Here is a 25,540-nt window from a genome sequence, read left to right on the forward strand (position 1 = left end):
TTTAAGTGCCCTAGTGGACTTTGCAATTTCAAGGTTCCTTATTTTTCCACTAATGTTTAAAACGTTTTGAAATGTTTTTTGAATGCTTTTCAACTGGCTTTCAACCATTAATGTATCAAAATGGTTGCAAACAGCACAAAATATCTGTGAGCAGCAGAGAGGTTAAGTTAAAGTGGTTAGGAGTTGCCACAGGATTGGAAGGATCCAAAAATTGGTATTGGGACTTAATAGTGTAGAGGCTTAAAGCCTATCTAAAAGTCACATTATTTAGTTTCACATGTTCCAGCACTCTTAAATTAAGTAGTGAATTCCTGTTGCAGAAGCTTGTGGCTCTGTTCCTCAGCAATATGCCAGTTTTAAGGGACTGCCTGCTACTAGAAGAGTGCAAGGATGATGCACAAATTTAATCTGGGTTTGCCAAAAAAAACCTGTTAGCTCATGAAAATGATAAATAGTTTGGTGGAAAACAACACATTACATTCCAGTCCCATCCAGTGATAAGCTAATTTTGAAGTTGTTTATATTAACAAAATAAAAATATTACATTCACAGGATTTCCGGAAAGGAATGCACCTCTACCTTACCAAGTTTCAACATAAGAATGCAGCTACAGGTAATTCGCTGTTGTGTTTATACTCTCTCTTTTGTTGTCCCCTTGTCCCCAGAACATTACATTACACAGAGAAGTTGCACCCCCCAGTGATAATTTTTTTCTGCCTGAAATGCAGGGAAGTTCACCAGCAAAGTGTTTCCTATCAAACTATATCTGTATGAGTGTGTGATCCTTCTCACAATACTTTTCTCTGACCATCTGGAAATTTGCAGTAGTAATAGGCTAAATTTACTTTGGGGAAAACCCAGGTCAGATTCTGAATTGGAAACGTGGCTTGTTTATTTCCTGACCCAGATGCAAGCTGATCTTCTGTTAATTGCTCTGCTAACCCCCACTCCCCAAATGATCATACATGAATTAAATGTCTGAAAATCAATAATAGACGATGGAATGGGAAGAAGCTCATTTTGCTTTTACTGCTCTTAATATATGTAATACAGTCATATGGTTGGTGCTGTACAGAACAGAGAGCTGAAACTATACCTCTCTGCCAAGGGAGGGATTGCACCCTGTTGATACTTTTTCGGGTTGCTGTTCCAAGTATTCAGTAGTGTTTCTGGCCATCAGTCTGAAGAGCAGCTTTTGGCTTGCTCAAGCACTTGACATTATTTAAAGGGAGCTTTCCCTGAACAGCAGAACCTCAAGCCATATCACAAATTGTTGTTTCAAAGTCCCCTCCCATTTCAAAAGTAGATTCCCCTGGGGGACGGAGTCTTCTCCTTCTAACAAGACAAACCCAAAACTCAATTGGGTGTTGCAAACAAGTTGTGTGGCTCTTTGCATTCCAGCTTCTCTTCAAGCAAAAGGATTTGTGGGGGGAGAGGAGGAAGTTCTGTCAGCAGTTATTTTCCATCAGAATGTAACTGGCACGTGTATGGCAACTCAAAGCCAGTTCTTTTTTTTGCAACATTTCAGTAATTTCCCACTCCCTTGGGAAATATATTGGCTACAGCACAGAGAACTGAAGCACATAGCTACATTCTCTTGAAATAAGTGGAATTTAAGTACTTAACTAAGTGTTTAAATGTCGTCAGCTTGAACTTGCGCTTTCCCTAACAGATCTGAGTTGTTCCTTTTGTGCATTGACAAGTCATACCCGTACATTGCAGACAGTTTCCGATTTCTCAGGAACTTGCTAGAACACAAGCAGCCTAGCTGCTTGGACAGAATTGGGATTAGGGAAGCCAAAGTGGAACGATGGGAGTAGGCAGGGAAACAGAAATGAAGTCTGGGCACACAAACCGCCTCAGAATGTAAGCTCACAGAAGGGACAAAGAGAAACAAATGAGAAGTCCAAGTGAGATCAGGAAGAAGCATACTCAAAGAATTCCTGGCACAAGCTGTGAAGCAGCCTGGCAGCAGCCTATTTTCTTGCTGACAGACCAGCATCAATGAACACTGAACAGCCAAATAATTCCAGAATGTCACTGGCAGTCAGAAAGACAGGACTGAGAAGAGATTTCTGATGCACTTCAGAACCCATACGAGATGTTCTGGATTTTGTGGGACTCCTGACAGTTTTTAAGACCCATGTTAACATATAATGCATTGATCAGTGCAGGCTTAACTGGTCATAGTTCTGCTGTCTGCAGATGCAGAAATATGCAAATGTATTTCAGTTTCAGTTGGCCTATGGGAATTAACTGCTGCTTTGCTGTTTTATTTTCAGTGTTACATTTGCTTTTTAATTCAGATTTTATATTGTTTTAATTGTTGTGAACCTCTATATGTAACTTCAGTGCGTAGGGATATAGATACATTTTAAATAAAAAAACCAAAGCAATAGCCAGATCCATCCTAGTACAGGTGTGTATTCATTTCTAAAAGAAATTTAAAACAAAACCATTACTTCCTAATTAATCTCTTGAGAGAAATGAATGAAAAGTACAAAACTGAATGGGAGAAGCAAAATTCTTTAATTCCCCAGAGGCTCCTGGAGGACAGCCTTTATGCTGGGATGCTCTTCCTCTGATTGATCAGGCAGGGTCATGTGTCAATGCTATCTTGCGGGGAGGAGGCATCCCATAGTTTCCAGACCATCCCTGCCTTCAGCACTGAACAAATTCAGTGAGTGGAACATGTGGGTTGTTTTTTTTTTTAACTACTTCCTTTTCTTTTCTTTTCTTTTCTTTTCTTTTCTTGGATTGAATTTTCTGGTTTTTTTCCTACAATTTAACTGGTCCCCGCCCCCCATTACTTCTTCCTTGGACTGTTTCAGGGTACATTGATTACTTCCCTCTTTTCAACCCCTTCTTGGATTTCACCTCCCTCTTGCCCACCCCCCTTTAAAGGAAGGGAAACAAGGCAGTGCAATCCATTCCCCTTGGGCAGCTTCTAACTGGGAGAATTGGGAAGCCAGTGAATCTCCAGCCTGCAGGCAATTATCGTAATAGTTGATCAGCACACTGCATGGACTCTGCGCCTTTTTATAGGTCCAATCCAGAGCTTTTGTTTTCACCACGTGCAAAGTGCTGGCTTCATCAGGACTACAAGAGAGAGCCACTGGATTTGAGCCAGCCTATTTTTCCTGGCTCTGGAGCAGCCAGAAACCATGTGGAGAAGACCCTGAGATCAGCATGCACATGGCATTACATTGCTTAGCAAAGGATATATCAAGGAAATATTCTGTAGGAGGCCAGGGATGAGGTAATCCTGGAGTCTTTTAAAAGTGGCAAGACATGAAAACTGTCCAGTCTGAAGCATAAAGCACTGGGAAGCTTAAAGAATGGCACCCCAGAATAGCTTTTGGGAACCCTTTTTGCAATCTGCGTAAAGCACCTGCAGTTTTCATGATATTTGGGTTTCATTTAAGAAATGGAGGCACCAGAAAACAGGCTGGAGCAGCACTGCAGTCAGTGTAAAACCATAACAAAGGAGAAATGAATGAAACAAATGAAATGAGACCATCATTGTTAGCATCCGTCTGTCTCAGAAGACAATGGAGGAGCAAGCCTGTGGGGGTGAAGTCAAAATGTTGAGACAATAATGAGTGGAAAGCAAAACATTTTTTCTAAGTGCACATTCCTAGAAAACATGGGCCTAGTAATTTGGGGTGCTGTCATAGCTTAAAACTGTGATACCAAAGACATTTGCATTGCCGTAATGATAACTTTTATTTCTGGGGTATTCTCACTGGCTCCAAGTAGGAGGTTTGAAAGTGGCAGCAGCATTGAGTTGAGAGGGTCCTGATGCTGCAGCTGTGTATAGATTGGTGGTTAGTAAGATTGGACAAGGGAAGCAAATCCCCCTGTAGGGTTTCACTCCCTTTCCCCCCATTGGTTTCATGGGAGTAACGGCTGCTTGCCTTATCAAAATAATTTGTTGGAGCTGTGAACAAATTGTTTGGAAATTACTCTTTGCATTAAAATTATTTTAAAATTATTAACAGCAGTAGAATTGTAGAGAATTGTGTGTTGGTATTAATGAAACTGCAGCTGCTTACTAGCTGGGGGAGCATTTTCATGTGAGTTTTTTTCCCTTCCACAGAGGATCTTTGGGAAAGCCTGGAACAATCGAGTGGTAAACCTATTGCTGCTGTGATGAATACATGGACCAAGCAAATGGGGTTTCCACTTGTTTATGTGGAGGCAGAACAGGTAGGTATATTACTTTCTTACTTTTATAGTGGCTCAGTTGAGACAACATGCAAAATGATGGCGCTTTCAAACATAGACACAAATCCCAGTTTGTTTTCCATCTGCTCATCACTCCCATTTCTGTATTGAAAAGGGCCCTCTGGAACAGCAGCTGTAACTTCTAGCTTGTCAGTTCAAATATCATACCAAACCTTAGTTAGCTTGAATAGTATTTTTGTGTACACACTAGAAACTCTAGTTTTCTAACTTGATCACAAACCATAGTGTGTTATTGCAGACATCATGCCATTCCGTAATTACGCTTCCTGAACCATGGTTGAGCTTGATGCCTGAATTACGCATTTTCTGTCAAACACAACACGTGCATTCACACGTCACCAGCATCTAAGTTGAATAAATGAGTCAAAATTTCAAAAACTTTGAATTTACATGTTCTTACTGTGATATTGAAGGCTTCATAAAATTTGTGATATTTTAGAGATGGCAAAGGCAGAAAATGTATTCCTAATTGGAATGGTTGACTAAACTGGATAGATTATGCAAATAAAGCAGATTTGCAAGCAGATTTTCCTAGCATCACTTGTGGGAGCAACTGAATTGATTAGTTAGTGTAGACATTGGTGATAATACTGATGGTTATATACTCTGCACTTAAAAATCCAATGATGGGTAAATTGTGCAAATCAAGCTAATACTGTATATTTTTGTGTTCTGTTTCTGGAACAAATGAGGAATGAAGATGCAGGGTACTGAAGCCTCACACCTGGATTCAGCTACTCCTTCTCTTGCTTAAGCATTGCTCACATGAACTTTCAGTCGTTACCTTCATAGCCAGAAAGTCTTAAATTCCTAACACTGAATGCTGCATCAAAACTACTGATACAATTTGGTGCATCTGTTTACATGGATTCATGGATTACCAAAAACCTCAGCTCTAGAGTTCCTTGCTGATTACAAAGTTGGCAAATTCCTTCTGAGATGTTCTTTATTTTTTATTTATTAAAATGTTTGCATGCTGTAATTTCATTTAAAAATAGCAAAGTGATTTGCAATAAAAAACACATAAAAATTAAGCCATTTTCTTCTTTCTTAGATCTAATTTATTTGTAACTTAAAATCAATAAAATACAATTTTTTAGAAAGATTTAAATAGATCACCAGCTAATTATTAAAGATTTTTTTTTTAAATTGTCCACATAAGCCTGGTGGCAAAGAAATGTTTTCAGCAAACTTTTCAGCAAATAAAGAATACATCTGCTGATTGAGAACATTCCACAGGGCTGGGCCAATGATACCAAAGGTCAGTTTTGTCCTGATATCAAATGAGCCTCACCAATTTATTAAACAACCAGTAATGCTCCTACAGATTATTTTAGTCATTGAAACATTTCTATCCTGCTTGTCAGTCCTAGGATGTCTATAAATAAAACATGAAAACAATTTAAATAACACAAAATCTAGAATGAGGTTGAGGGGGAGCCAGATGAGAAATATTTTTGCTGCTCTCTAGAAAGCAGTTATAATAAGGGAGTCTAGGCAGTACAGCTTTGAAATGGTTTGTTGCTTAATTTGGACTTGCCATTGAAGTCCATTTGTAAGCTGTACACAAATTCTGTTTCTCCATTTGTGGACAATTCTCCAAATTCTGAAGTCCATTTGGAAGAATGTCCCTAATTCTGTTTCTCCTGTGCCCCACCCCACCCCTGCATCTGATTCCTCTGAGGAAGAATAGCAGGTGCTAAAGGTGTGAGATGAATGAGTTGGTTTCCTAGAATGCCCTTGCTCCTCCAGTGCTTTGTGCAGCAGACTGTTTTTAACAGTGCATTGCTGTGATAACTTTCAAAATCTTAGATAAGGATTTTTTTGTCTGTGTTTGGGGTCTTCCCCACCAAAAATAACAAGCTTGTAAATGCAGGAAGGAAACTATCCTAAATTGTTACTTGGAGCTGCAACTAAAAACAGAATGGATGAAGCAGTAGAGTGGAGGGCAGGATTTATGGGACAGGGTTGAGAAAACAGGAATCGGGTGTGGGAAGAAGATGGGAAATGTAAATGGTGTAGCAAGCCTCAATTTTCTAAACACTAGAAGAACACGGGTGGCGCGGTGAGTTAAACCACAGAGCCTAGGACTTGCCGATCAGAAGGTCGGCGGTTCGAATCCCCACAACGGGTGAGCTCCTGTTGCTCTGTCCCTGCTCCTGCCAACCTAGCAGTTCAAAAGCACATCAAAAGTGCAAGTAGATAAATAGGTACCGCTCCGGCGGGAAGGTAAATGGCATTTCCGTGCACTGCTCTGGTTCGCCAGAAGCGGCTTAGTCATGCTGGCCACATGACCCGGAAGCTGTACGTCGGCTCCCTCAGCCAATAAAGTGAGATGAGCGCGCAACCCCAGTCGACCATGACTGGACCTAATGGTCAGGGGTCCCTTTACCTTTACTAGAAGAATATCCATATTCATTTTTAATTAATGTGACATCATACAACATTTTCCAAAGTACAAGTACTTATGTATTCATTAGACGTAACTCTCTAAAGGGAGCCAGTTAAAGTCCCATGTTGCAAATGCTATTTTGGGGGCAGAAAAAGTGCCTCATAATGCTCTCCAGTGATTTCATTGCTGGGCTGAGATTTGCAGCAGGAACTTCCTGTGTCATGACTCATGCTCTTAAGGACTGAGACCTAAGCACTATTCCAAGTTTTGGTATGACTTTCCTCTAAAACAATTGTAATTTAATATAAAGTCATAGAGTCATATAGTACAACATTATGATAAATTATCAATTGTGGCAAATTTGCTTCATTTGAAAAGAAGGGTGCTATAAGGCACTTAAGTTATTGGTTTGGGAGCACCGCCCCCTAATCCCAGATGAGAAGTGGTTTTGGTTACTCAGCAGGGTGCTCAGATATGTTTTCTTCCATATCCATCTTTCAGGTCGTTGCCTTCATTTATAAGCCACAACACTCACTCCTCAAATAATCATCGGGATGGTTGTGGTTAAGCATAGAAACTTCAGTTTTTGTGGTGAAAACCATTCAGCCATAAAAGTCTATATTTTGGTCCTCTATATCCCTGAAGACTTATTAGCAGCATTGCATGAGAGGCTTTGAATAGTTATTTAACTGGAGACCCTCATCCAAACGCATTTGATTATGTCCTCTTATGTTCAAGGCCTGAGGCCTGATGTAGAATTTAAGTTTGTTAAACTGAACCATGGATCAGCTTGAGCCAGGGCCACATTTTACGAGGCAACCAGACTACCTAATCTGTCTTGCTAGAATCTCATTTGTCCTACTTAACCTGTAGTCACTGATAACCCAGTCCTGGTTATGCTATATTATATGTGATACAATACAGTGTCATAAGAAAACATGGCAGCTGTGACTGGGGCACCAGAGATCATTGGGACCAACAGAAAAAAGGTATGTGGGAATGCGAGGGCAACAACAGAGGGGGGTGAGAATTGGAAAGAAGTAGCAGCTTAGCATGTTGGACATTTGACCAGCCTAATGTGGCCTGTGAATTCAAGGAATGAGGCCTTCATAGCTGGATGGGTTCTGGGCATATTATCTTATTTGAAACCTTTGAATACTATTCTTGCCTCTTGTTCTCTACTCCAGCGAGAAGATGAAAAAGTGTTGAAGCTAGTCCAGAAGAAATTCTGTGCCAGCGGACCATATAGTGGTAAGGCGATGGCTAATAGCAGGAGCCAAGCAGCGCACCATATTGTACGTGACACCAACCATTCTGGGAAACAGCACTTGCACTGTCAGTTTCTGCAGGCAGGTGTCCTTTTTAGGATTTAGATGTTTGAAATAACTTGATCTTTTATATATATATAAAAATGAACTACTAAGCCTGAAGTTCTAGTTTTTCATTATTTTCCTTCTTACAGTCTGCATGTTTTAACTAGGAAGATTGTAATCTGCCTTTAAATTTTCTTTACAATGTGTACTCAGTGCCTATGTGTATCCAGAACATTTCTGGAAGGCAGTAGAAATGGATTTACACAGTGTTTCCCCCTCCTCCTGCACATGGAACTCTAGTGGAGAATGGATTCAATATTGCAGATACTGCACTCAGCTGCTCCGTTGCCACACATATTTGACAAATCACATATTTAGCCTTTGTTAGGCATGTAGTTGGTAGATATCTGAGTGCTTATTTATCACAGTTAGAAAGGACAAAAAAAAAAAAAGCTTTTAGCATTATCTGTGCCGGACGGCAGAGTCATCAGTGCACGTAATCAAGATACAGCTCCACTTCAGGAAGGAGCCTTTAGTGCAGGAGTAGCTAACCAGTGGACTTCCATATTTTGCTGTACTAAAACTCATTATCCCTGACCATTGGCCATGCTGCTAGGACTGATTGGAACTGGAGTCCAGTATGTGGCGGGCCATGGGTTAGCCACCCCTTCTTCAAATAGCACCGGATTACTGATGCAAGCAGTAAAACCATGTGTTCCAGGAGAAAGCACATAACAAAAAGGCAAACAAGCCACTGGCTCCTCCTACGTGAGGATGCAGAGATTACTTTCCTGGTGGCAAATATAAGTCAGACGCTGGGTTTGAAAGAGACCTGAAGGAACTTAGAGAGAACCCACTTTATCTTACAGACAATCCGGTGAAGGAGGCATGACTATATACTCTTAAACTATCTTCACTGTTCCAGAACGTCATACCTCTCACTAGTTCAAAACATTCATTGACTTTCAAGATTATATTTGCTAACAGTCAGCTTTTAGCCTTATATCTGCAGCTATCTATAACTGCTTCTATTTCTACTTACCTTTCTATTGTGGAGTGTAATTATGTCCCTGTTCAACCTTTCTTTTTCTAAGCTGAGCAGATTAAGCTCTCATATTTGTTCCTAGCAATGTATTTCCTTCCTATGACCATTCTATTTGCTGCTCTTGAAAATACAGTATTTCTTTCATATTCATTACCAGACTGAACGTAAGAGTTCATCTAAGCATTCATGAGCAGAATTGAATAGTTTTGTAGAGTTTATGCAGGAGCATATATTTTCTAAGCTCTTTGTGCAGTTTTCATTGCTTGAAAACCATGGTGGTTGAATAGCTTTATGAATATTTTTCAAAGGAAAGTAATGAAGAATTGGAATGTTTCATACTTTTCCCAATCCCAGGAGTAGCTTGCTAAATGAACTCAGTGGGATAGCACCGAACTTTCCGTGCTTCTGCTTAAGCAGCTGTTTGCTCAGGTTGACAGAGGCAAGAGCAGCCCTGAGAAATTTTCACACATTCTCACACAAACATATAACTATGCTATGTTTCCTCCTCACATTTGACTCCCTTCTGTGGAGTTACTTTTAATAGCTAAACATTAGAACCATCTGGGATGTGTGAAAGGATAACCATTCAGTTGTAGCATTGATGCATTGGCACCAGAGCACCCTTGCTTTCCAAGCTGGCTTGCTTAAAAGGGTGCAGGCCTCACTTGAACTGGTACCACACAGTTCTGACTTTTAGCAGGTGTTGCACTGCCTACCTAACCCAAGCCCAATATGGCTAAATGTGTGTGTTTAAAGGAGTAATTCTTCATATAAATAGTTTGTGGCTAGCTTTTAATGACACCTCCACCTTCAAAGTGACTGGAAAAAGACAGTCCTTGCCAGCAGTCTTATAACTCAAAAGACATAACACTATAAAGGAAAAGGATGAAGAGGAAAGAGGGAAATGAGTAAACTTTGACACCAGTTCCTAGTTTCATAATAGTACTTGTAATGACCCACCGGAATGGGAACAGTTCAGGGAGTGGAGGAGCCAAATGGAGTTGCTGTCCCAGCGGAGCTAACAGAGTGGCCATTTCCCATCTCTCTCTGCTGCAGCTTGATGAAATGGCTGCTACCAAGTGACAGATGATGAAGGGAGCCAGCATGTCAGCAGAGCTCATGGAATGGTTCCTCATATCTCTCCCTCGGTTACAGTCTGCAGGAAGTCAATTGATCATTTCATTTGAACTGGAGTGCTGAATTTGAGAACTACTGTTCTGAAATATAAGTCGTAGATCTCCAAAGTGCTCTTCAGATTATTATTATTTATTTTTTAAAAAGGAACTTAGATATTTTCCCTTTGCAGAATCATTGCATTGATACTATACAAATGTGCTGACTTGGAGCAGCTGTGAGTTGAATGCTATAAAAGGGGTGTTTCCGTGGGGCCGGGCAGTTTGCCATACCATGCCTTGTTCTGTCAGGCATTCTTCTCTTTTTTCATATAGGGGATGGTAACCCTCTGTGGATGATACCCATCAGCATCTGTACAAGTGAAGACCCAACCCATGCCAAAATGCAAGTGTTGATGGACAAGCCCGAGTTGACGTTGGTTTTGAAAGACGTGAAGCCAGAGCAGTGGGTGAAGGTGAGCAGAAAGGGGAGACAGTCTTCTGAATTAACCTGGCAGATTGTCGAAACATGGTCAGCACCTTGATTGGCCAGCACAGTGCTCTAAGATGCATCTTCTTGCAGCATGTTATGGTCCTGTTACCTTAAAGTTGTGCTGCCTCACAACCCAAACACCAGGACTATGGAAGTGTCCTGAGTCCTTCTGGCTGATAAAGTTATAGTAGCTGCTGTTGTCTGAAAAAGTAGCTATAAATCAGAGATACTATATGAACTAATTTTTAATTGTGGATTTCAGAAGAGAAGAGGTGCTTGCTTATTTAATTATTTGAATGATTTTAAGGCCATTCTATCTAGGTTGCTTACAAACATATAACACATATCACAATTCCATTAAAATATAAGAGGGCAAAGTTAATATATTATAATATCAAAAATGCCAGCTAGCAGTAGCAGTTAAAACATCATTTAGCCCAGCATAAGCAAAATCATTAAAAAATAATAATCTAATAATCAGCTGTGAAACCAATATTCCAAAAAACTAGCAGGAATCATACCAAAATAATTTTAAAATCCAGTTTTACTTACTTCATAAAATGTAGTATGTTGATTGAGAGAGGGTTTTTTGCAGTCAATTTTTTTTCTTTTGCAAAGAGGATTACCAAAAAAAGTTGAAACAAGTATGTCTTCAAAATCTTTTTGGTGGCAGGCACGTTACTTGGATGGAGTTCCAGAAGTAGGAGCCCATAATCTTCACTTAAGTTAGATGTTGCGAACTTAGGATATATCCATGAACGTGCAAGTTGCTTTGGTTTATAATTTTGGATTGTTAAGCTGTTCCTTCTCTAAGATGTCAGAGGCTGGGAAAGGATTGTTGAGACTTGGTGAATGTTGGCACAGTTAATATACATATGCAGATAGGACAAGGACAGTGGTAATGGAATTGCTGAATGAATGTCATTTGCTATCAAAGCTGATTATTTCTGGCTTTGAAGCTTGCCATTCCAGTCCCTTTGTTTCCAGGTGATTCTCCCACATCCTGGAGGGCAGCAAACTAAGCATGTTTCAGCATCCTCCAACAGCACCAAGTATGATTATGTGTACATACTATTCAGCATGGGCACAAGACACAGACTTTCTAATCCCCTCTTACCTTGTAGCAATACAGAAATAATAATCTCTCACACCAGAGGTTTTCAAACTTCTTGAATCCATGGCTCCCTTGACCAACTACATCCTTTCTTCGGCACCTCTGTGGTGCTCAGGAGCCCAGTTATGTCACCCCTTGCTTGCAGAGCTGGTAGCCTCTCACCCTTTTTCAAACACCTTCTCTTGTGGAGTTCCATCAGCCCTCTCTTCTTGGGAGTCCTCCAGGCAGCCACTGCTGCTGTCCCTGGTCTCTGAGCTGCCCCACCCCCACCCTATAGAGAGGTTCCTCCTCATACAGGCGCCCGGGCTGGGAAGCACCCCCTGGCCCACCCCAGAGGCACTATTCGCCTATGGATCTTATAGTCAGGGCTGCTGCAACAAACAGCTGTGCAAGCCTTCGGGAGGCAGAGACGTGAGAGATCATCAGAGGAGGGATGGAATGAAAAGGGACAGAGGCCAGTGTTGCTTGCAGCACCCTGACCATCCTTCAAGGCACCCCAGGGTGCCACAGTACACTGGTTGAAAACCACTGTCTCACACTGATCTGCCTTGTAGGCGTGTTGCAGTCAGAAGAACCACAATATGCTTTCTACAGGGCAAAGCGCTACAGAAATTAAAATAGCACTATGTTTTGCACAGGGACGCGGGTGGCGCTGTGGGTAAAACCTCAGCACCTAGGACTTGCCGATCGCATGGTCGGCGGTTCGAATCCCCGCAGCGGGGTGAGCTCCTGTCGTTCGGTCCCAGCTCCTGCCCACCTAGCAGTTCGAAAGCACAATTAAGTGCAAGTAGATAAATAGGTACCGCTTTCTAGCGGGAAGGTAAACGGCATTCCGTGTGCTGCTCTGGTGCCGGTTCGCCGGAGCAGCTTCGTCACGCTGGCCACGTGACCCGGAAGTGTCTGCGGACAGCGCTGGCTCCCGGCCTCTAGAGTGAGATGAGCTCACAACCCTAGAGTCTGTCAAGACTGGCCCGTATGGGCAGGGGTACCTTTACCTTTACCTTTTATGTTTTGCACAGCAATAACAGCTACCTGCTGGTAGTAGACATGCTAAAGGGTCTGCAAAAGGTGACTCGGATATTAATGCAGCTATTAAGTGCTTGTAATAATAAAATCACTTCAAACAAGACAAAAATGTGGTCTGCATGAAGGTGGCGCATTGCATCTTGATCTAAGAGAGCCTTCCAACTACAAGCACTTTGTAAAAGGAATCCCCTGAGCGTTGTGGGAAGAGCATCCTCTGCCATTTCTTTCCAAGCTGGTTTTGACCTATAAAGCTTTGCAGTGTTTGGGATGTCAGTATCTTGGGACAACCTTTCCCTGGACCAAGCAAGGTCACACACCTTTTTGGGGCAATCCTGTTTTGCACAGTGTTTGAAAGGCTCTTGACAACCAGCTGGTTGTCGGGCAGTTTGAAAGTGGCTCCGGCAGGCTTTGGCCAAGCCCCTGCTCTTACCTGCAGGACGGGAGGTTTAGGGTGGAGAGACGTGGCTTGCCCAATTTGGCCTCACAGCCCAAATGGGAAGCCTGGTGGGCCAGGATTATCCTTTAAGTTGCAGGTTCTTCACTCTGGCTATAAAACTTCAGGACTCTCTTTGATGAGAGAAGTGATGCACAAATCTAATCAAACTAAACATGGTCCTTTCCAGTAAGGAAAACTAGCCATCTTTCTGAGTGTCAGTTTGATAGTACAAGAACTTTAATCTCTTCTCTTTTTGAAACTCTTCTCTGTTAAAGCTGACCTTCTGTTGATGGTAATTCTCATTTATCTTCCTGCACGAAGTACTATCAGTGATATAAAATAATTGCCTGGTTCTGTTCTCCCTGTTTGACTCAAATACAGTCAAGGGTAATTTGGGAACTGTGGATTTGTTTCTCGGTTGTCTTTTGTAAGCAGCTGACTGAATTTCTTCATTCTGTATTTTCAGCTGAACCTGGGAACGGTAGGGTTTTACCGTACACAATACAGTTCTGACATGCTGGAGAGTTTGCTCCCAGCTATCCGTGACCTCTCCTTACCCCCTGTGGATAGGTTGGGGCTGCAGAATGATCTTTTTTCTTTGGTAAGTGATTGCCTGTCTTCTCTCTTCATTAACCTGCCCCCCCCCCCCACTTTTCCTGTGGCAGCAGATTGCTTCCGTTGTTGTAGAAATGTCTCCCCAAAGTTAGGTGCTATTTCTGGAGGTACAGCATCTACAGCATACAGTTGCAGTTAATGAATTTGGCATCTTGTTAGTGAGGTGTGAAAGTTTCACCTCAGCGTGATCAAGCAAAGGCCCTGTAGCCCCAGCTGGTCATAATGCTGTTTTCCTGCAAGAGAATATTTTACTTTAAGCTAATAGCCTGAGCAATGTGTTTAAACTTAGATAACCAGTATTCTGAAACATGAATAAATTATGCAAATGAGTTATCAAGTGGAAGGTCCTGATTTATGCTTAGTGGTATTCTGCAAGCCAAGTCTTTATTTTATTTTACCTTATTTTCTACTTTTTTGAATAGGTGACTCATTTGTAGTATCTTGAGCTGCTTTTGATATCCCCTTCAGTTTCAAAAGCAGTTAGCCAAGTGCTGAGGCTGGTTTCATGTTTCTTTGAATCCTGGCCACTATGTGTTTTGGCTAATTTTGCATTTTTTTTCCTGCCGCTTCTGCTTGTGGGGAGGTGCTATACAGAGCACAGAAGCTCCACTCTGTGATCTTTGGGTCTCTCGGGATCTTACTTGAGCAGTGCCTGGCATTTAGAAGCTGCTTGCTACAGCTACAAGTGCTACTTTGTAGAAAGAGCTGGTGCTGAATTTTGTGCCTGGTACTAAACTGTGCCCTTATACAAGCAGTTGCAGATATGTGAAATAAGCACAGCCATGTCAGTGCCATAGGTTCCCCACACACCCTGACCTCCTGGTTTCGGGGGCGGGGTATGTGAGAGCGTGTGCAATGGAAGGATTTGCATAACAAATCTGTGGGTGACTTTCCTTGCTGTGTTTTCCCTTGAGAAACCAGAATAGATTGATTCTGGTTAATTTTAACAAAAAGTTCCATTGGCTCCTGCATAGAGAATGTAGGTTCTTAAGTAACATGCCTTTTAAATTTGAGAATGGTAAAGAGAATGCAAGAGTGATTTGCTTGGGTGGGTGTAATGTCTCCCAGTTAAACCAGCGTTTTTAAAACTTACATAGTCATTAAGCCTTTTCCTGCACATAAATTTATCTGCTGACAAATAGTTTTACAGAGGATTCTGGGGTGCTCACTTAACACAGAGCACTGCTCAGGCCTTTTGAACTTTGCAGTAATCCTAAATGATTTGTGAGTGTGAGCACACTTCTATGGACTGAGTTCACTTGCTGCAAACATTCACAAATCGCCGTGGGTGAGGACCTTTGGCAAGAAGGGTCTCCAGCTAAGCTCACTCACACTGAAGTTTGGAGATAGTAGAAATGGCAAGAACCACCTTCATACAACAGTCCAAATGACAGAAATACCTACTTCTTTTAGAAGCATTTTACATGTCAGAGGACTTGAGAAAGTGGGTTTGGACAGCACAAATAGAGGCGGTTTAGTTAGGAAGCCAATATTTGTACATGATAATAAATGCATCTTTTTCAGCCACTAGAGACTTGAAAGCATCATGAAATCAGCAGAAATGCAACTTTATCACTAGACTTTAGTGTTAGGGGCGTAGTGGCACAGTGCACCAAGCTTACCTCTCTACCTTTTCCTATTGTTGCAGAGGAACATTGGGAATGGTGGGCAAGTTGTAGTTTAAGGATGGTTACTGATTTCACTGAGAAATACTTAAGAAGCTTTAGAACCCTAGGCACTCTTGCCTCACAGAGTTAAGCAGTGCCTCTGACATGGGCCAAGCCAATTCCTGACAAATGAGTGTGTGTGTGTTACAGAACAGATTGCCCAGCAGCAGGTTATCTGTCACCAAGATCATATTGTGGGCAGAGAGCAGCTGGGATTTCCGTCCAAAAGACCATCCGGTAGGAAGACAAAATGGGCAAGGAAAGCCAGGAGCCAGGGTTGAGGAAGATAGCTCTGCCTAGTCCAGCATCTTATATTCAGTAGTGCCCAGCTAGATGCTGCTTCTTGGCAGGCTCCCCTGTGGTATCCTAGGAATCCTGTGAGGTAGGTTAGACTGAGAGACTGACTGGCCCAAGGTAACCCAGCAAACTTCATGAATCCTGGTCTCCCAGATCTCTCATGAATCTGTCTAATCTCTTTTTAATGCTATCTAAGCTAGTGACCAGAATACCATCCGCTGGAGGTAAATTCCATAAACTAATTGTGAGTTCTAAATTCCATAAACTAATTCTGAGTGCTATATTCTTGCATCTGTCCTGAACCTACTTCAGATCCATTTCATTAGGAGACACCAAAGTGCAGAATTATGAGACAGAAGAAAATTCTGTTTCCCTTTTCACATTCGTTTCATAATGTATTAAACCTCTTTCATATCCCCTTTTAGGGGCTTGATTTGATCCCTGTGAAATTATATTGAGCTGGGAACCAATTGTTTATAATTAGAGAATGAAATATCCTGCAAAAGAAAGAAGGCATGGTTAGTCTTCCAGGCTGGTCACATGGCTGGAAACCAACTCTGTATCCCTACTAAAACACACTGATTCCAGTCCCATGTGAAGTAGCGCTGTCCTTTCTCTGTCCCTGCCTCCTGCAAAAGGTGCAGTCAACATCCAGTCTCCAGATACGAGGAAAAAACACAAAAAAGCTTTCTTCGCGGTGAGCCTTAATTCATTTTGGTTTGGGAGATGAGTGTAACTTGTTTCTTTTCCTCTCTCAGGCCCGAGCTGGAATTATTAGCACTGTAGAGGTTCTAAAAGTCATGGAAGCATTTGTGAATGAGCCCAACTATACCGTATGGAGCGACCTGAGCTGTAACCTGGGGATTCTCTCGACTCTCTTGTCCCACACAGACTTCTATGAGGAGATCCAGGCGTTCGTCCGTGATATATTTTCACCCATAGGAGAGAAGCTGGGCTGGGACCCCAGACCTGGCGAGGGTATGGAAGTTTCTCTGCTGTGAGATTTCAGCACTATGAATCTTTGCCCTGCCAATTTCACTGTGTCCGAATAGACTCCCAGAGACTTACATCAGTGGTGGGGGAACATTTCAGCCTTTCGGCTTATTTGTGTGCAGCAGAGGGTCCTGATTTGGCTCACAAGGATGTTTTCCCAAAGTCACGCCCACCTGTACCACACCTGAGGTTGTATATGAAAGCTCCATTGCTGGAGTAGGAAGAGGAAGAATAGCAAGCATTTTGCAGAAGCCAGGTCACAAACAAAGCCCTGGCTCCAAGCCCTGATTTTTGATGAACTGATAATATCATGTCCTTTTCAGTTCAGATTTTGTGACCCTCCCCCCAAAAAAAATTCCAGTAAGAAATGCTGCTAATCCTTTAAAAATAAACATATTTTCTTGTTTTTTCATCAGGCCATCTAGATGCACTTCTGAGGGGTTTAGTTCTGGGCAAGCTAGGAAAAGCCGGCCATAAGGCAACCGTGGAAGAAGCTCGGCGCCGGTTTAAGGACCACGTGGAAGGGAAGCACATCCTCTCCGCTGATCTGAGAAGTCCTGTAGGTTGCATTAAGACATCCTTTTCTCCTTAAAGGATCTGTATTCTCTCCCCACCCCCATCCTCTGCATCCCTTGCCTGTATACAAATCCTGTCTTTTATACAGTGTTGAGTAACCATGTAAGTTTCCTGCATGGTTGGCCAGTAAGTTTCCTTGAGCAGCTGCTAAATATATCTGTTTAGAAGTTTTTAATTGTACAAGCAGAACATATACTGATTGCATGGGGGCGAGTTCACATGCTTCCAGTGGTTTCTGAAATTCCTAGGCAGAGTTTGGAGGGGCAGCAGGGTGAAATCTAAAAGTGAGGATGCTTTAAAACTGAATGGTAGTAAATGTGCTCCTTGAGAAATTGATTTTTTATCGTTTTTAAATCATTCTTTCCAGGTATATGTAACTGTTTTGAAGCACGGTGACAGTACAACCTTAGACACTATGCTAAAGGTGAGTGTGTTCTTTACATTTCTGTGCATGAAAAAATACAGGGAAGAATCCATCTATAAATGAATGTGATGGGCCCAGGTCGGTAATGCATTAATGATCAAGGGCACAGGTGGTTTGAATATTTGGCATTTTGATAGTGTGTTCTTTTTTGTTCTGTCCCAAGTGAACAGTAGTTGCCCTTAATAATGCTCACTTCTGTTCAGCAGGAGAGATTTTAAAATGCTCTTGAACCTCTCCCATTGAAATGAATGGGATTTAAAAGCCCCATTTGTTACACAGGTGTGTGCACACAAATTGAATTTTTTTAAAAAAATTTAGTCCTATGAATATTAATCCTTCAAAATGGGTAAGATATCAGTACCATAAATTCAAATAAATATAAAGCCTAGAAGATTCACAAAGTCCCTGGGAGTGCTGTAATCATGTCTATGAAGTTGACAAAAAGAGCTTGCACGTCATAACCAAATGGTTTTTTTTCTGTTGGCGGCTTTGATTTTCTTAAAAACCATAGAACAATGTAGCTTAGACTACCCTGGATTCTGGCCCATCCCATTCCATGGAAATTGTGCTTTGGGCTATAATGGCCTCTGGTCACCTATTAATTCCAGTGGCCATCAAAACACTCCATAGCAACTGTTTCCACAGGTGGTTCATGTGCTGGGAGAGCAAATTGCTTTGCACTGTTCAGAGGAGGATGCAAAAGTTTTTTTAAAAAATGGGTTTTTCCTGATACTCTTGCACTGTATGGCACAGCTGTTGACGTTTGCCATGTTCTGTGTTTCCCCCCCCATCTTTTCAAGCTTAAACTCCAGTTGCGTCAGCATTTTTTCAGAGGAAGATTATTCATCCCTCAGATCATACTGAGTGGCTTTTCTTATACCTTGCAGCCAGCTGTATTTGCTCCTGCAGAAGAGCTCCGATCTAAGTAACATGTTACCCCTATATGAAGGGCCTGGCCATGAACACACTTTGAAAAAAGACAAGTAGTTCAGTTAAATATAGGTAGCACTGCAGGTTATTTGGAAATGGCTCTCATTTCACCACCGCATGGAGCTAGGGTGCCTCCTAGTGGCTCTGTTTCCATATCAAATGTGCAGTTATTCGGAAGTGCGGCCTCTGTTTGACCCCCACTAAACTAAGTGGCAAATATTCCTGTGTGGATTACCCGTTGGCCATGCTCCCAGAGGCTGAGCAGGTTTGCCAGCGTACCACATGTCAGGTTTCTAATTTAGCTTCACTGACTTGAGCTTGAAGCAGAGAGGGTGATTGCTTGTGGCAGAGAAAGAGCCTTGTCACTTGCTCTGTTTGATTTCTTTCAGCTCCACAAGCAAGCTGATATGCAGGAAGAGAAGAACCGAATAGAACGTGTACTTGGCGCAATATCTCAGCCGGAGTTAATACAGAAAGTTCTCACTTTTGCACTTTCAGTGAGTAACCAACAAAATGCTCAGTTGTGTGTCCCCCATGCATCGGAAGTTGCATAAACATGGAATTACCGGGTGCCTGTTTTCGAGATCTTGAGAATCTTGGTTTACATTTTTTTACTTTTATTGCTTCTATCATACACATCAAAATCAATGTACAGTGGTACCTTGGTTCTCAAACTTAATCTGTTTCGGAAGTCAATTTCAAAACCAAAGCATTCCAAAACCAAGGCACACTTTCCCATAGAAAGTAAAGCAAAATGGATTAATCCGTTCCAGACTTTTAAAAACAAACCTCTAAAACAGCAATTTAACATGAATTTTATTATCTAACGAGACCATTGATCCATAAAATGAAAGCAATAAACAATGTACTGCAGTCACACAATCAATCAATCAATCAATCAGTAGCTGAACTGGGTTCCACACAGTCACAAAAAAGCTACAAAAACGCAAAATAAATAGTAAAAACAGACAGACCTCAGCGTAACACTCAAAACGGAAGTGTGGCACTCAAAACGGTGCACACTTGGCTTCCGAAAAAGTTCGCAAACCGGAACACCTACTTCTGGGTTTACAGTGTTTGGATTCCAAGTTGTTTGAGTACCAAGGCGTTTGAGAACCATGGTACCACTGTACTACAAATACATATTGTATATTCCTAAATGATTACTGGTATTCTCACAAGACTCAAAATCCTCACACCACAACACAATACCTCATTTTTAAAGAAAAGTTAGTTAACGTTGGCTTGGAACATATATGCACAGCTTGATGACAAAGAAACCGAAGGGAAATTGAGCAGCAATTGGTACATCACTTGCCCTGCATATCTCCCACAGCCATAAAATTAATGCAAAATTAGCTGAAAAGAAAGAGACAGAGGGAGGAGCAATGGCACAAAGCTGCAAGAGGTGTAAAGAGTGCAAAGCAGGTTCAGAGTGATTGGCCTCCTTGCCCCTGTATTGTTTCAGAATTGGATCACTCATCAGGCGTATGTTAATATCTTTCTCTGTATGTCTGAGAACTAGCAACTTGTTTGAACTGAAGAAAATGTGTGTGGTAGTGGTAGGCTTGCACTAGTAGTTTACTGTGGTTTACTGCTGAGTGTTCCATTGTAGGCCGGTTCACGTGTGGCCACTGATACCTTGGAAGATTAATCAGTGGTTGCTGCTGTTTTCCTCTGGGTGCTTGAAAGAGACTGGATTGCCTAGGAGTAGAATCTTCAGTCTGAATGTAGAGAAGTGTGGGATACTTGCAGCTTCACAGGCTTAAATGACTGAGAAATAGCAATAATTGCATCTCCTCTGGAATGGCCATGTGGCCATTACAGAATTGAAATATTTACTGCTGAAACTGGCAGTGGGAATAGTCCGTTGCTGTTAGAATGCCCCCCTGCTCCATAGTATGGTTGATTAATACACATGGGGCTGCCACCAAAACCAGCCATCCCATACCATTCCCCTTCCTTCTGCTTCTAACATCTAGTTATAGCAGTGAATACAGTGCAACAGTGAGGCCCAAGAGGCCTGGCTAGTACTGCCATCAACAGAGGGTGTGTCCTGGAAGACTTCCCAGGATCCTTTGCAACACAGAGAAGCAGGCAAGTGAGTTAAATGAAACAAGAATATCTGAATGCTGCTTCCCCAGACTAGTTAAGTAGGCAAGCTGGTGCTGCAGCTGCACGTGATGGCATCTCTTGGATGGTGTGTGGGGAACTTAAATGTGGATTCAAGGCTGCTAGAATTACCTGCAATTTCTTACTCCATTTGCAGGAAGAGGTACGTCCTCAGGACACAGTATCTGTCATTGGTGGAGTGGCCGGAGGCAGCAAGCAGGGCAGGAAAGCTGCCTGGAAGTTTGTCAGAGACAACTGGGAGGAACTCTATAATCGCTACCAAGGAGGGTTCTTAATATCCCGGCTAATAAAGGTGCGTGCACAAAAAGTTTTGACTAAAGCAGTCGTTGAAAATACGAGCCTTTAAAAAGTTCCCTCCCCTCCTGATTGTTTGTGCATTCCTTGTTTTCCAGCTATCGGTGGATGGATTTGCAATTGACAAAATGGCTGCAGAGGTTAAGGTAAGACAGTCTGATCTGCATCTTGGCTGATGGCATTGCCAGGGCCTGTGCATTTAGAGGCCAATAAAGGGGTGATATGCCTGACCTAATTCCTCTGTGCACACTGTTGGGGCATCCTCATTGTGGGAGGGAGTAGGGCCAAGGACAAATATATGTCAGAGCAAGGTATTCTAGAACTCTCTTTCCTGACTCGGCATTTTCCCGATAAATAAAATCAAGTGTGCAAAGAAGCCATTCGATGTGAATTGATTTTGTCTTATGTAAAGGTTGAATGACCAAACCCCTAACCAAGGAAATTGCCATGGTTACAGACTTTTGACTTTTTCTTTAAAAACCATCAGTTTTAAGCACGTTACACTATAGGGAGAGTTCTTTTCCCCAGGGTTGTGCTGCAGAGGGATTAATTGGCTAGCATATCACAATGAAGGGAGCACAGAATAGTTGGGGGTCATAAACCACTGTCACTCAAAGTGTTGGGACATTTAAGTTGCCTGTTGCACTGTTCTACTGCCCATGGTGGCGATCACTGAATTATACCAGGGTAAAGGTAGGATTTAACTATAGCTGTCTCAGATAACACAGAGAAATACTACTATTAGTGCTACAACAACAACAACATATTTATACCCAGCCCATCTGGCTGGGTTTCCCCTGCCACTTTGGGTGGCTCCCAATAGAATATTAAAAACACGATAAAACATCAGACATTAAAAACTTCCCTAAACAGGGTTGCCGTCAGATGTCTTCTAAAACTCAGATAGTTGTTTATTTCCTTGACATCTGATGGGAGGGCGTTCCACAGGGCGGGTGCCACTACCAAGAAGTCCCTCTGCCCTAGTCTGAGTCCAAATCAGAGAGAGATTTGGAGGCAATGGCATTTGGGGTTATTATAGTGATCAAGACCTGGTAAACCTCACTTGGTCTGTGGAAGTGCATATTGAATGTGCTCTACATATTCTTCAACAGTCTGCAAGGCCCCGATGAACACTGTTCTAACCTTAGCAAAGATTGATTTTGCTAATTAGTTCTGTGTGAAAACTAGCCCCATACCCACATTTCTATGTAGTTTGATTGTCCTGAGATGGATGAATATATGCCAGAATATATTTATCGTTTTGCTGTCCTCTATACATCACCTTGGGTACTTGAAGGTGGCGCTGTGGTCTAAACCACTGAGCCTCTTGCGCTTGCCGATCAGACGGTCGGCCGTTCGAATCCGTGCAGCAGGGTGAGCTCCCCTTGCTCTGTCCCAGCTCCTGCCAACCTAGCAGTTCGAAAGCACACCACTGTAAGTAGATAAATAGGCACCGCTGCGGTGGGAAAGTAGATGGCTTTTCCGTGCGCTCTGGTTTCCGTCAGTGTCCCGTTGCCCAGGAGCGGTTTAGTCATGCTGGTCACATTACCTGGAATGCTGTCTGTGGACAAATGCCAGCTCCCTTGGCCTGAAAGCGAGATGAGTGCTGCAACCCCATAGTCACTTTTGACTGGACTTAACCATCCAGGGGTCCTTTACTTTTTTACCTGCTTGAATAAGCATAAGGACAATTTATTGTTACAAAAAAACCAAAAAACTATCTATGCCTGTAAACTTAACACCTGCCTTTCTCCCTGGGAGTATAGGATATCTTCTCACTGTGGCAACATAGAAAAATCAAGACAATTTAAAGCAGAAACTTGCAAAAGCATTTAGCTGCCTTAATGGTAAACATGCTCTGGGTTGCATCCAGATACACATGCCCAACTGAGCAGTCCCTGTTCTTGTAGTTAGGTTCTGCTTTTTTTGCCCACATTGTATTTAAAAAAACACACACCCTAAACTTTTATTTCCTGTGGAACTGAGACCTCTATCCTAAGATTCAAACTTATTAAAATGACATATATGGAACTCCCAGTGGATGTTGTTTCGTTTTATATAGGCTTTCTTTGAGAGTCACCCAGCTCCGTCAGCTGAGCGCACCATCCAGCAGTGCTGTGAAAACATTCTGTTGAACGCTGCATGGCTGAAGCGTGATGCCGAAAATCTGCACCAGTACCTCCTGCAGCGCAAGTCCTCACCGACTGCTGTGTGAGCCCACCCTCACCCACCTCTGACATCCCAACTGCTGTGGCCCAACTGCCTCGGTGCGAGGAGGAGGAGCTGCTACCCGACAGCTGAATCATACGCCAAGGAAATTGGAGTCTTTTCTCAAACCAAGGGGATTGGACAATGAATGTAGTTAACTGGTTCCTGCTCACACTCCAAAACTAAATTCTATTAAAAAAATTATCAACAATTCAGCAAAAACAGAAACACCCTGTAAATATAATGGTAATAAAATAGAGGATAACAAAACTGTGAAACTTCCTTAAGCCTTGTCAGTGGTCAAAATATTTAACACCCCTCCTTTCTTTACACTTACTGATGATTTTTTAACCATCCCTCTCCCATTTTCTAAAAAAAAGAAAGAAGCAGAAGCAGGGAAACCAGTGGTTTCTAGGCAAGTTGAATTCTGTGGCACGTCGAGGGCAGGAATAGGTTAATGCCTCTGAGCACGCCAGAGAGCACACTACAAGACAGCAAAAAAAAGTACGTGTTTTGTGGATTGGTTCAATAATGAAAGGCAGCTTGGCACACAACCCAGTGGGTAGTGCCGAGTTGGGTGTTTCTGGAGATGTCCTGTAATCTCAGATTATATTTGAAGGCTTGTAAGAGTCCTGCCCTTCCCAATCTCTTGTCTCACTATCTTTTGAGGGAAGGAGAAATCAAATGTTCTGTCTCTGCCTGCCCCTCTCTTCTTTTGATTTCATTTGCTGATGTCCTTCTTAGAGATTAAAAAAAAACAACACAACCCTGTATGAAAACATCTTTTTCAGCCACATGAAAAAAATAATAATAAACAATTCATGCCACCTTTTTCTCATTCTTTAAATTATATCCTCCCACTGCATGCAAATAAAGATTTAGTACTGTGACTGGATCCTTCTGGGCCGCTGTTTTGGCTGCCCCCCTTTATGCATAACACTGTAGTTTGTCTGAAAGACTCACCCTGTTTGAAAACCAAAACACCGCCCCTAAATACCTTGTGACTGCAGCTTTCCAACCCCCCCCTTTCTTTGGTGACGTTTGGTAATTTGATTCAGAAGCCTTAAAACTTGTACTAGCTGGCATGATGATGAAATTCTAAGTTGTGTGCCATCAGTTGCTTACCAGAGTAGCATGTTCCTGCTAACCAGATTTCAAACCCGACACCACTCCTCCCACAGACGTTTACAGTTCCCTTTTTTAAAAAGCACCTTTTTAAAAAGGAATTCATATTTGGTGTGGCTTTAACTGTTATTTCAGAAGGTCATCAGATACTAGCTGTCAAACTGCTTCCCTGGAAACACATTTTTTGTGCTATTGTTTTAAAAGAAAAACAAAAGGAAAAAAAATCAGACAAGTTGGCGTTAATAAAAAGGAAAGTCAATGTGAAACTGAAGAGTCTTGGTTTTGGTATGTGTGTGTTGGTGGAAAAGCTGGAAACTAACTTTTTTTTTTGTACGTACCTTGGGCTGTCTTGCCATGACACTGAATCCCTTTTGATGGGCTGTAATATGCAAGGATGAGGGTCTTCCCTATTTATCTTTAATTCTGCTATCACTTGGAAGGCTTCAGAGCCAGAGGTCACTCTGCAATGCCACAAAGTCAGGTGGCTGCTTCATGTGAGAGATTTTGGGTGTCATTAATGGTAGCATAGGTGGAATAAAGTACATTTAACCTATGGGGCACAAAGCACTGGGACTTTCTCTTGCACATGCCCCATTGAAATAATTCAGCTCTTTGACAGCTCATATTGATGTCAGTAGGGCTGCTGTGGGGGAAATTTCCAATGGTTTGTGTTTCATGTTAATTAGCAAGCGTGTGATTTTTTTTCATTTCATTTTAATGGAGCTTGCACAGGAGAACTGCTTAGTGGAATGTGTTATTTGCACTTTTTTCTGTTACAATACATGAAACTTAAATAATGATTTACCTCATGGATGTCAGTAAAATCTAAATTCAGCCAGCAAGTCTAGATCCAGCTACATGTGTGGCTACAAAAAGGCAGGCTTGGGGAAGGAATTGGGAGGGTGCTGGCTGGGTCCTAGAGTCCTCCTCTGCCTCCACAAAGCCTACTAAGTGCTTCTCCTTTGGGAAGGAGGAGGGCGGGCTCTAGGACCCTGCCAGAGTCCCTTCTCCTTCCCAAAGCCCTGCACCTCTATTACTACTAGGGCTCTGGGATGCTTCCAGAGCCCTCATACCACCTTCCAAAAGGGAGGTAAACCCA

The 25,540-nt window shown here is 42.2% G+C and overlaps 1 protein-coding gene across 1 annotated transcript in view; it reads left to right on the forward strand.

The window, feature by feature from the left end:
- The window catches only part of NPEPPS (aminopeptidase puromycin sensitive), a 73,676-nt gene extending 48,969 nt beyond the window's left edge, over positions 1 to 24,707 (forward strand). The window contains exons 12-23 of the mRNA XM_083708630.1: positions 553 to 613; positions 4,100 to 4,209; positions 7,828 to 7,891; positions 10,447 to 10,586; positions 13,646 to 13,780; positions 16,517 to 16,736; positions 17,168 to 17,310; positions 17,695 to 17,751; positions 19,071 to 19,178; positions 20,951 to 21,106; positions 21,207 to 21,254; positions 23,171 to 24,707. Of these exons, the coding sequence (XP_083564756.1) occupies positions 553 to 613; positions 4,100 to 4,209; positions 7,828 to 7,891; positions 10,447 to 10,586; positions 13,646 to 13,780; positions 16,517 to 16,736; positions 17,168 to 17,310; positions 17,695 to 17,751; positions 19,071 to 19,178; positions 20,951 to 21,106; positions 21,207 to 21,254; positions 23,171 to 23,323 (1,395 nt within the window). The 3' untranslated portion in view covers positions 23,324 to 24,707. The remainder of the gene's footprint in view (positions 1 to 552; positions 614 to 4,099; positions 4,210 to 7,827; positions 7,892 to 10,446; positions 10,587 to 13,645; positions 13,781 to 16,516; positions 16,737 to 17,167; positions 17,311 to 17,694; positions 17,752 to 19,070; positions 19,179 to 20,950; positions 21,107 to 21,206; positions 21,255 to 23,170) is intronic.
- The last annotated feature ends 833 nt before the right edge of the window (positions 24,708 to 25,540 follow it).

Source organism: Podarcis gaigeae (assembly GCF_964106915.1).
Source record: "Podarcis gaigeae genome assembly, chromosome: 13".
Taxonomy (NCBI): domain Eukaryota; kingdom Metazoa; phylum Chordata; class Lepidosauria; order Squamata; family Lacertidae; genus Podarcis; species Podarcis gaigeae.